General features: G+C 42.0%; 2 protein-coding genes across 3 annotated transcripts in view; both read left to right on the forward strand.

The window, feature by feature from the left end:
• The first annotated feature begins 908 nt into the window (after positions 1-908).
• On the forward strand, positions 909-10934 carry prdm2a (PR domain containing 2, with ZNF domain a). 2 transcript variants are annotated; one of them, XM_088291407.1, is made up of 4 exons: positions 909-1000; positions 2090-2150; positions 3730-7972; positions 9703-10934. In XM_088291407.1, the coding sequence occupies exon 3, from the start codon at positions 3780-3782 to the stop codon at positions 7947-7949; it is 4170 nt and encodes a 1389-aa protein (XP_088147533.1). In that variant the 5' UTR covers positions 909-1000; positions 2090-2150; positions 3730-3779; the 3' UTR covers positions 7950-7972; positions 9703-10934. The 2 variants fall into 2 exon arrangements, with proteins under 2 accessions (XP_088147533.1, XP_088147535.1); XM_088291409.1 differs by having other exon boundaries at positions 931-1069.
• A 966-nt stretch (positions 10935-11900) lies between these two features.
• Positions 11901-12248, forward strand: part of kazna (kazrin, periplakin interacting protein a) — a 121811-nt gene continuing 121463 nt past the window's right edge. Inside the window, exon 1 of the mRNA XM_088290643.1 lies at positions 11901-12103. The gene's annotated coding sequence lies outside the window, so the exon portion shown is untranslated. The remainder of the gene's footprint in view (positions 12104-12248) is intronic.

Consider the following 12248-nt stretch of genomic DNA (forward strand, 5'->3'; position numbering starts at 1 on the left):
GAAAAAGATCCCACATGTCATAATCACATGTCAGTGACATACGTTCATCAAAATACCACAAGGATGAAGAATTATATATAGCATGCTGTTCCCCTTCTATTTCTGGCTTGTTGAAATCAGGCTGTTTTGAGGGGACATTCCAGTGTTATGAATCTGAGTCGCTGCTCGCTGTGCCTCTCCTGGCAAACTTGTCAGAGGTCATACATCTGAGATATCATACAAATGTGGACACTTACTGTGCTTACACTAACATGTTTACAATCCACATTTTTCATTTGCTATGTATTTAAATTCTTCTTCACTCTATAAATGTCAAGCTTACAAGTTGTTTTCAGCTGCTTGGATGACATGTTGAAAAAGCGGACCGAACGGTGACCTCCTCGTCAAAACCCCACAGCTGCAATTCCCATTAAGGCGCCCGCCCCAGGGTTCATGTCGGGCCACTGAGTGGCCACTTAAGAAAAAAAGGATGTATGTAATGTGTAATTTATGATTTTATGAGAAAGAATTTGCATTTGAAAGTCATGTGTTCCACATATGCTAGGCAGAATTTGCAAAAGTACTATTCATTTAGATTCTATAATGACGTGAGATTAGTATAATCAGCTAAAGGGGCAATTCATACATGAATACTGTATTATTCCGCCATCTGCAGGTCAACGTTATTACATAAAATAAGAGTGACAACGAATATCTTTATTCTTCTCTATAGTTTAACATACCGGTAAATGTCGTCTTAATGCGTATTATGTTGCACAATCTGCCGAATCTAGATTTAGAACGCTCTGATTTCATTCTGACAAGATGCGCTCGCTTTTGCGATGTTTGTGATGTCTTCCTGCCATTGAACAAACCGCTCTCCCATTGGTTGAAATATGACATCGTCTTCCCTCCACCAATCGAAACCCGCGTTTGTCGCTGGTGCATTGAAGAACACCCAGCTGTTTACAACCTGCACAAGGCTATGAAACTACTGAACGACAATGTAGTCCTAAACCAAGTACGTCATTCTAAATATATACCACCACGAACGGTTTTATGCGGAGAACAGTGTCATGAAATGTCCAGTGTAAGTCATTTTTCCGAGACGCAGCTTTTAGCCAAGGTCTGTGGGCTAATCTCGGAGCTAGCTCAAGTCTGATATTACAGCAGCCTACATCACAGTATTGCGCAGATGAATATTTTTTATGAGTGGGCGTCGAAAACGTGTTGCAGAGCCGCAGTTGTTGTGTAATTATTTTCGTATGTGGAGGATATATATTTAAGCAGTCGGTGGGTAAATTCATGCGCGAACGACAAGCTTCTGTCGTCAGAGCTGGGAATGCGACGTGTCGGGTGGACATCTAGCAATGGTGCAAGAACGGCCAGCGTCATCAAGGCAGGTGTGGGGAGTGGCATTTGAACGCACCACCAGGCCAAATATAACTTAAAATTAGGAGATAAAGTACCCTCCCTCGTTATAGTTATTACATTTCATATCGGGTGCACCCACTTAGTTATAAACTGCATCTGAACGTTTATGTCATTTTATTGTGTTCTTGTTGCAAATTTAGGTATTTTTCCTTGGCATTTGTCTATATTATCACTTGTCCAACTGTGCAATTGGTATTTACAGCTTTGTTTGTTTCGGGTCGTCTTGCAATACGTGTATGTGTATTTTTTTTATAGCTAAAATGGCTGGATAAACATCACACTGCTACTTAATTTTATTTTATTTTATTTTAAAATAATTGGTGTAAGAAATAAAAATAAAAACATCAACAATTTTTTTTGGGGGGTGGGGTTGTGATTTTATTCCTGCTGTAACAACTGAATTTGCCCAGTGAAGCATTACCGAAATTTACAACTGAAATGCAACACTATTACAGGAAAATTAAATAATAACAACAAGATTGGTGGAACGATAGTATTTAAAATGGGGCCACTTCGCCACCCTCACCCAGGCCCAAAGTCTTTGGTGTTTGATGTGTTCGAGTGTACTGTTAATGTCATATTTTAGACAAAGACGACACTTATGATGACAACCTTTGTTTAACATTACATACGTACAAAGTCAGATCCTGATGAATAATGTGTCTTCTTTTAACAGTGAGCAAGATTTGTCGCTCTCTTTGTATAAGACATGCCTTCACTTCTGCACTGCTAAAATGGTAAGTTGAAGCACAGTTGAACATGTATTTATGGATGGTGCATTTGTTTAAGGAAATAAGTGTTTGCATAACGGCTGCTATGTCTAAGTACTTTAATTTTTTTTTTTAATACAGCTTTCTGAACTGAGCCGCAGTTACAGGGTGACCCAAAAGATTTTTTAGTCTTAGAATTACTACAATAAACATTATTTTAATGACATTAGCAAATTTTTAAACTTCTATTTCAGTAGTTTGGAGAATTATCATCTTCTGATCTTGTTTAGATGTACAACGGAAGGTACTCAGTTTTTTTGACACAGTTCCATTCCTACGGTGGCCACATAACCCCAATTTCTACGTAAATCAGTCTTCCATAGTCAATAATTAATCAATAGTATAACATTAATAAAGTGAAAATCACCCAACTAAATACGCTTTTTGGTCATGAATATAAAACACTGAAGTGAAAAACTTTACCATAATACGGCAGTTTACCTTATAGAGCCCTTAAAGTGGCATGTCGGAGGGGTTGAGACGACAATGGAAATTTATTTCAGCTGGACAAGTAACTTTCTCTCCCAAATGAGAAAGTTTCTTTCTAATGAGAAACCTCTGTACCGATGAGCTCTAGCTTATTTACCTGCGTGAGCTAACTTCCTGTAAATGTTATTTTCAACTTGGTTCCAGTGCAGTCAGATAATTATTGGGAGAGATTTGTCTCAAAATGATTCACACAAATACAGCCACAATTTTCACTTGTTTTTCTGATCCGCAAATATATTTGTGGTTTTCACATGTTTTTTATGTGTGCTTTTATCATGAATGCGTGTGAATGTTGTATATTTGAATCAGCAGATGCGCATTTTTAACATGTCATGCCTCAACATTCACGTGTTGAAAGGCCTTCCCTCCTCCATCCGCGAGGAGGCAGTGTTGCTGTCTCCATTAAATAGGAATGAGCTCTCTTTCATTTCTCATTTCAAAAATTGAAAATTGAAGATCATAAAACAATCTTTTATTACGTCTTTATTTAACACCCCGGGAAACAAAATGCGTGCGTAATTTTTATTTTGGCTTGTCACTGAAGACATTCTTTTGCTCTTTCTACCTCTTTTCCTTCTATGCCTCTGCAGTACACATAGAAGAAGAACGGCATATTATACATTAAGATGTATTTGAATAATTTTGAGACAAACCTCCCCAGAGACAATGGTGTCTCCTTTGGACGAAAAGCTTTCTTGCCCTAATGAGAAACATTCAGTTCTTTTTTCCCCATATCACTTTAGGGCTCTGTATTACTGAGTGTTATTACACAAGAGAGGTTCTTATGCCACTTGCAAACTAGTTAACGTTCATAACGTTGTAACATAACACGCTACGTTCGTAGTCCAAGAACATTTGTGGAGGTGAATCCACAGCGTCTGTGCTTGTTGTATTGTTTGACTCAATTACCGTAACTGCTTTTAATGGTTCATTTATCATTTATAAATATGCCCATGCCCAGTTATGGGAGCTTCAGTCCCAGGGCTGTTCTCACCTAACTTTTCTATTGTTGCCTTGACTGGTTTGCTGAAATTACATTTATTCATTCCTTCATCAGATGTGACAACTGTAACAGGCCATTTTGTCAGAGAACTGGATCCCAAAAAAATGGAGCAACCCCCTCACTTCTCTGAATACGGAGATAGTGAGGATCTACGGCAGGAAGATGGCAATTGTCAAGAGAACACCAGTATGGAACCCGACACGTGTGACGTTCAGGGCCACCTTGCTCATGCTACTCCTTGTGGCTGGGAGTCTTTTCCCTGTGAGCACTGTGAAAGGTGTTATACCAGCCAACAAGGCTTGGAAGGACACATGCATAGCCATGCTTTGGTGAAGAATGTGACACATGCATATGAAAGCAAGAAGGGAACAATGACTTGCAGTGTGGATTTTGATCAGCTGCAGCATGACAATATGAAGCCTTCAGTTTCCGTAAACTTAGATGCACAGATTGAAAGCAGTAATATTTCTGGACACAACTCTGTGCTGTCTGATGAGCAGGTGTCCAAGCATCATGCTTGCAGCCACTGTGAAAAGACATTCTCTACATATCCCAACAAACAGCAGCATGAGAGCACAGTCCACAGACATGTGCAAATTGCACATGTAGACCAAAGTACGGCGCCCTATGAAGAAAATCAACAGCAGATATTCATTGCTACGTCAAATCACAGAGCAGAGCTCGCCGCAGAAGTTGTGGAGAATGAAGTGGAACACACTGGAAACTACATGCTTGATGTCTCAAGCAGTATCTCAGAGAATCTTAGATTTTACTTTGATGGAAAAATAGTGTCAACAAGCACAGTGAGCGGCTGTGAAGCAGCTGAAGTTCATGCTGCGTGTTCAACTTTGGTTGGATTGGATGCCCTGATTCTGGATCCGACCCAGTTGAATCTGGGGTTAAGTATGGATTCAATTCTGAGCAACCAAGAGCTGCCGGGTCAAGCCCTTGCCAAGAGAAGGACCTCAACACCACCTCTGTTACCCCAAATTCAAGCAGAACTGGAATCAGAGGTGGTGGTGTCGTCGTCTTCCTCCACAGAACTAGTGACTTCGTTAATAGAGAATCCTCTTCCTCAGATTACAGAGCCTTCACTTGTACCCCCAAACCCAACCACTGTGTTTCTGCCCCCCAAGTTGAATCAGCTACAAGAAAAGCAGGACACCCTCCTTCCAGATGGCCAAACAGCTTGCTCACCTGTATCTGCTGTAGCAGGAAGGTTTAAAAGAAGGACTGGCTCTCCACAAAGTTCTCCTCAGCACAGCACATCTGATGAGGAAATCGCAATGACAGATGCGAACGATGATGGTTTTACTTTCAGGCCCATGGAGACCAAGTATAGCTCTCTTATGTACCAGAGGGACAGTGAAAAAGGAAATGCATCCCAGAAGATTGAGGAACCTCAAGCAATTCCACTTTCAACAGAGAGCTGGCCTCCTGTGACTGTCAACAACTGCTGTGGTCAACAACCACTGGATCTCTCCAATACAATGAAACGAAATGAGGTGGGGACTTCAGATGATTCCGCGCTGGATCTCAGTTTGCAAAAAAGGAGCCTTGAAGAATCTCAGAATACATTGAATTTAGTCTTCCCCTCAGAAGATCATTTAAATGCATGCATGCAGGAGAGGGCCTTCCTGAATGTTGGAGAGCAAAATATAAGCCTCGCAAACCACGACAAACCTCTTGTGTCAAACTTCACCATTGTTACAGGTGCAAATATGGTGGACTCTGTCGCAGAGGGAATTGTTTATGGACTTTCACTCCCCTCCTGTCCTCTGAATTCTGCCCCTGCCAACCTTACACCTCTTGTTGGTGTGCCACCAGCTTCACCATGCACTCTATCATTTGCTCCCCCAGCTACGCACCCAGTCCTACCAACTGCCCCATCATTGATCACAGTTCTGGCTCCACCAATATCAATTCCTAGCTCCTCAAGCCAACCAATCCAAGTGCTGGCTCCTAATATACCACCGGAGCCGCTGGTACTCTGCACAGAAAATGTTATAAATTCTACACAGTGTGATTTAACCTCTGCATTTGCAGCTACAAATGCTGCAAACCTTGTCACTCTCTCACATCCGCTTGACCCCTCTTTAAATCTACCTGGCCACATGTTTCTCACCGATCAACTTTCTCTTAATCCACCATTAAATGGAGACCAGAGCATGTCTGAGGTGCCATTCACACCAACTGCAGCGTTAAACGATTCCCTCATCAATTCATACAACATCACGAGTAACACAGTGCTGATAGAATGCACAATATCCCTTGAAACGCCAGGGACTGTCCCCACTGCCGTTACCATGCAAGACAACACGGAGCCTCCGGTATCCACTCAGATGCTTGTTAATCACATAGAACAGCAACAGATTATGTCATTACCTAACACCGCCACGGTAGATCCCACCATTCTCATGTCCTCCATTGAAGAGTCCGTTACGCTGTCAACAAGCACCTCAGTGATACCGGATTGTCCTGCCGAGGCTGAAGAACAAGAGCAACACCTAGAGGAGGAGCTTCCAAATGCGGACGAAGAGGAACCTGCTGACAGTCCTGAATCAGGAGTGGAAGTTGATCCTGGCAGAACTGAATCATCAGTGGAAGCCGTTACTGACAGAACTGAATCATCAGTGGAAGTTGATCCTGGCAGAACTGAATCGTCAGTGGAAGCCGTTAATGACACAACTGAATCAGCAGTAGAAGAAGCTACTGACAGAACTGAATCAGCAGTGGAAGATGCTACTGACAAATCAAACCATGTTGACAAGTTTGAAGAGAAAGATGTACCAAGCAACACGCCAAGTGACGGAGAACAGCAGACTTTCACCAAGAACTTCATCTGCAATGTCTGCAACCTACTGTTCCACTCGATGAAAGAACTCGGCCAACACGTTAGTGACCATGCTGAAAAATGGCCCTACAAATGCGAGTTTTGCGTGCTGCTCTTTGATAAGCCCTCTGCTTTGCTCGACCACCGCTCAAGCCTACACGGTGTTGAGAAGACTTACGTCTGTAGTGCATGCTCTAAAGACTTTGTTTACCTTTGCAATCTGAAACAGCATCAGGAGGAATTGCATCCTGCCCAACAATGTTCATTCACTGAAGAAGAAAAGGGAAAGATAAGACCTCAGAATTACAACTACTCCACAAAAGTCAGCACAGAGCCCCCATTGCCCGATGTGTCTGAAAAAAAGGTGAAAAAGGAAGAGAATGAAGTTGATGTGGCTGCTGAAGAATTGTTTACGACAATTAAAATCATGGCCTCAGATGGAGGCAAACTCAAAGTGCCTGATGTCCGTCTTGGCATTAACCAGCATTACCCCAGCTTTAAGCCTCCACCCTTTCCTTACCATAACAGATCACCTGCTGGGTCGCTGGCCTCAGCCACAAATTTCACCACCCACAACATTCCACAAACCTTCAGTACGGCTATTCGGTGTACCAAATGTGGAAAAGGCTTTGATAACATGCCAGAGCTGCACAAGCACATCCTGGCTTGTGCCAATGCCAGCGATAAGAGGCGGTACACACCCAAGAAGAATCCTATCCCACTCCGCCACTTTGCAAAAAGCCAGAACGGAGTCCTGTCCACTACCTATTCCGAAAATGAATCTAACGCCTCAAACAGAGGCAGCCTGTCCAACAGGTCTACCACAGAGTCATCAGTCAAAATGAAGTTGAAATTACTGAACAAAAGGAAGCGAAAGCTGGTGCAAAGGGTCATGCCTCAAAGGAACAAGACTTTACCAAACAAAGTGTCCCCTTCCCACGTGCAGGAAGACATATTTGTTTGCCCTCACTGCAGCAGGGAGTTCACAATGCGACGCAGCCGAACCAAACACATGGCAGTCTGTCCCAAAAAACCCAGAGAAGTGAGGACTAGGAAGGAAGTAGGCATCTCTGTGACAAAGGAAAATGATGGACGACTTCATAGAGGGGTCTCCCACATTAACGAGCAACAAGCCTCAGCTCATCCTAGGACAAGACTCCAGACATCGGGGCCAGCAAAAAGGCCCGCCGCACCTTCTCCACCAACAAGTATTTTAAACAAGAGGCCTAAACTAGCCATAAAGGAGGATTCAAAAAATGACATTTCCACTTTGAACGAACTCCCCACCGTTCGTCCTTTCAACCCTCCTCTGCGTCAGTACACGCGTGTGCATCATGGCGTTAAACTCACGCCAGTAAAACAACAACAAAGTGAGCCCCCCTCGCTGAGACGAGAGGAAGCAACTGCTGGCGGCAGCTCTGAGCAAAGCGCTACAGCTTGAAGACCTTTCAGCTCTTCTGTCAGGTAGTGTCAACAATATTATGAATCAAATAAACGTTGTTGCCACATTATGGCCTACTGTTTGTGCCCTCACACTGTGCCATACTATGCTCCATAGTCCATAGTCCCAACAGATGAAAACTCCAATGTGATTAGAATGGTAACTGGAGTGCATATATACATCATATAAGTTGTCTGCCCAAAGAGTAATACACACACATACACTTATTTGCCAAGCTTTTGAACTGTAAATGTAACTCAGAGAGAGGACACTGGTGGCTGCCGGCAGTCGTTTTTACTCCTAAAATGCCAAAAAGTGTCAATTTCATCCATGCATCGACTATCCGACTATCCTTAACCAGAATCCAGCTCCACATTCAGAAATCACAAATCCCTTTATTGTCATTGTACTCAAGTGTGCAACGAGATTAGAGGCTGTGGCTAAGGGTGAAATATATCCAATCCAATTAGCGCACTCCAGCTGTTATATACAAACGCTTCTCTCGTCCTCGTCTTCTTCATGCTTTATGGGCGGATTGCAGCTTTTTGGTGCTTACCGCGACATACTGTACAGGAAGTGCAAAGCGTTTCCATGTAATGTCAGTGGATGCAAGCAGGTCTGCGATCAAACACACGAGACAGTCTTGAATATAAATCATTTTACTCAGATTCAACAGAAATTCACAACAATAAAGATTTAGATGCAAATATAATATTAGACTCAAACATTGTAAAATTTGTGTAGTCATCTCCTTAGCCAACCGCGGCCAGCCATCACGGTCCCCGCAGAGATCCAGTTGAAAATAGGAGCACTCACTCTTATACATATATATAGTCAATGCAGTCCGCTCACAAAAAAAACAAACAAAAAAAAACCCCGCACAAGACAGGTGGGGCACGTTTCTGGCAGTCATCAACAAATTTGTGACAGACTTAAAGGTCCGTTGGTACTTGACTCGGTTAGTGACAATTTCACTGACAGATGAAAACCCACTTCCGTTCGTGCTTTAGTCCGTCTTTTTCTTTTTTTTGTGCCCATCTATCGTCAGCAAAATGGGCGCCCCATCAGTGGCAGACTGGTCACCCCTGCATATTACTGCAATATACCATTTACTTTTTGCACAAGTTGCTATTCTCTAACAAGAAGCTGAGAGTGGACATGCACGTACATACAAAATATGTTCAGCTTCTTGTTAGAGAAACAAAAAGTGTACAAAACGTGCTAAAAGATTAGAGTGTGTCAAATGCTCCAGTGTGGGCAGACAATCCTGACTGCTGTGATGGGTTTATGCAAAGAGCACATTTTGTTAAAGTGCATGTAAAAAGTGTCAATTAATGACAATAAAATTGGATTTCCACCTCTTTAGAACATGTGGGAGGACTGATTATATGGAAGCAAGCATACCATCTGTTACTTGGTTTTAAGATGTTATGTTCATTTCGTATTATACAAGAAGTTCTCATTGCCATCATAACATAGTGATTGTATGACACCCTTGTGTCGTGCTCACGCCCACCTCTCTCAACCATCCTGCGGCCAGGATTGTTTCCCATGCTGTCATGCACCAAAGAGCAATTAGACTAGTCAAATGAAATGTACTTCTTAGTGACACGTGCACTCAAGTGCGATATGACTTGCCCAAAAGTGTTATCACTGAGACAAGGGCCATCATTCTGCTATAATGGCAAATAAAAAATTCAGTTTGAAGCTATTGAAACAACTAATTTGTTAACGTATGCCTTGTCACTTTCAGGACGATGTGCACCCTTGACACCTCTTCACCAGGCGAAGGCTTAATGTCCACCACACTGTACAAGGGAGGACTGAATTGAGGAGAGAAAAAAAACTGAACTACTTCTGCGAGTAGAGACTATGTGAGGGCTGTCGCTATGTGGTGGTTGGTACAGTCCTCCATTTTGTCAACTTTCCGTCTTACATCCTGGATTTGCACTTTGAAGTTAATCTGACAGTAAGGTGTTGTCGAGGAAATGGGGAAGCATTGAAGCTGAAAGGCTTCTCTCATTTCTCGCTTGGCGGGCTACTCGGCGAGGATGGCAGGCAGCAATCACTGTCAGCGTGGATTTGCACTACTTTTTCCTTATCGGTCATATGTTGCCTTTTGGATTTCAATTCTTTACTGCATGTTTTGTGCTTGTTCTACAGATGTGCTCTATTAAGGCAACCGGGCCTTAAACAATGAATACGATATACCATTAACTTTAAAAGTTTAGTCTAATCCCTGAACAGAACACAAATGTATTCAAACTTCTCTTCAAAGTCGTTCAGGTTACAAATGCTGTTGAACTGAATGTTCAGTCGTCAGCAATGTGTACAGTCCTTGAAAAAATACACTGATGAGCATTACTTTCAATGTGGCAAGCTCATGGGTCACAAATTCTCAGAATTGATGGAAAGCAGCACTCTGCTGTGTTCACAAATAATATAGTATGTTTTTTTTTCCTTTTAAGTATTTATCAACAGGAGAATATAAGCGCTTCATCCCGGGTTACCGTCTGTAACATTTTCTTGTTCACTCATGTGCACTCAATTATAATGTGAATCCAAAATGCAAATGCCAACTTGTTCAGTTTTGAAAGCGAATTTTGATTGCATCTCATCTCATTTGCATAAATATTTCTAAACTACTAATTTAAACAGGGTAATTATGTAATATATCAAATGCATTTTTCATTTGTGACAACGAAAGCGTGTTGAAGATTGACACATGACACATATATAAACCTTTGCCTCTGCTATTCTTGTAACTGTCCTACAGACTGCGTTATTTTGGATGTACAGGGTGTTAGGGGGACAGCTATCTGACTGTGAACGTTTGTGTAGCATTTCAAAGTATAAATGAAGTTATGTATATTTATTATTAATTTAAAACCATGTAATGATTTTTGAAGAAGTCGGAAGATGTTTAATTTGCACTTTTTTTCCCCAATCGGGTGTTCAAAATAAATGCAGAATGTTTGTCTAAAATCTGCGTGTGTGGAGATTTGTTTCCAGACAGATGCGAATTTCCAGATGCCGTTGGACAAGTTATTGGAGAAATCAACAACAATGTCCAGAAGGTGGTGCACTTAATTCACTCCAACCAAACCACTGTAACCGTTGCAGCTGATGTTTTTACACCCCTGGAGGTCTCGTGCACCTTATGGATTCCATCATTCCACCTAGCCCAGATGTTTTCGGGCAGTAGGGGGTGCGTCCTGCACTGTTTGCCAGCCAATCGCAGGGTACACTGGCACTCACACCTAGGGCCAAATTAGAGTGTCCCATTAACCAACCATGCATGTTTTTGGAATGTGGGAGGAAACCAGAGAACCTGGAGATAACTCAAGGGGACAGCATGCAAACTCCACATAGGATGGCCGGGAGTTTGCTTATGAATTGTGAGGCGGACGTGCTGATCAGTCACCCACTGTGCACTCTCATTGGAAAATTAAAAAAATATGTTTAAAAAAAATTTGTGACTTGCATCTCAAAACACATTCTATGGTTGTCAAATTAAAAATATATATATATATATTGTTTTGGAATTTGAACTAACTTTAAACCATTTGAGATAGTTTTCCATTACAGCGAGCAAGAAAATAAAATGTCAATGCATTCGTGATCGAGCACTCGATCAATTAGTGTTAAATTTTGTTGATGAAAACTAGAAAATATCTTCGTCAACGCTTCGTCTCTGGACGAAAACTAGACGAGATAAAAACTTCCATTAATAATAAATGGGACTAACTCAGTTACGTTCTCGTGGACTAATCGAAGACCAGAAGAAGTTCATACGTGCATTTTAGGTCACGACGAGGACGAGCCATAACATTATTTTATTGAAGTCGATTACGGCTCTCGTATTTCACGGCAAAATATTGTTAAATCGGCGGGGAGTGACTGAATTGCCGGTCGCGGCAAAAATAACCATGCGTAAAAGTGAAGCATGAATGGTGACGCTTCGCACAGATTGCACTTGCCCAAAAAGACAGACAAGACGTGATCTCTGGAAACATTTCCGCTGCATTGAAGAGGAGGAAAACACCGTATGCTGGATTTTAGTAGAGGGGCAGGGATGTGGGCACAAAAAGATAGCAAGGAAAAACGCAGAAAACCTGAAAAGAAACATCGCAGTTCACCACAAAGGCATCATGGTAAGTTAACAAAAAGTTTTGTGGTGGTTGTTTATCACGTAACATTAAACCGACGCTATAAGGTTCCGACAATAACGTTAAACGGATCGCAAGGTAATGCTTGCCAACTTGCTAGTTTGTAGCATGGTGCGAGAGAAGCCAAATG

This window comes from Idiotropiscis lumnitzeri, chromosome 3 (assembly GCF_059441095.1).
Source record: "Idiotropiscis lumnitzeri isolate Australia: NSW breed Sydney's pygmy pipehorse chromosome 3, RoL_Ilum_1.0, whole genome shotgun sequence".
Lineage (NCBI taxonomy): Eukaryota > Metazoa > Chordata > Actinopteri > Syngnathiformes > Syngnathidae > Idiotropiscis > Idiotropiscis lumnitzeri.

Coding starts and splice junctions, on each gene's coding strand:
- prdm2a (XM_088291407.1), top strand. CDS start 3,780: ATGGAGCAACCCCCTCACTTCTCTGAATACGGAGATAGTGAGGATCTA.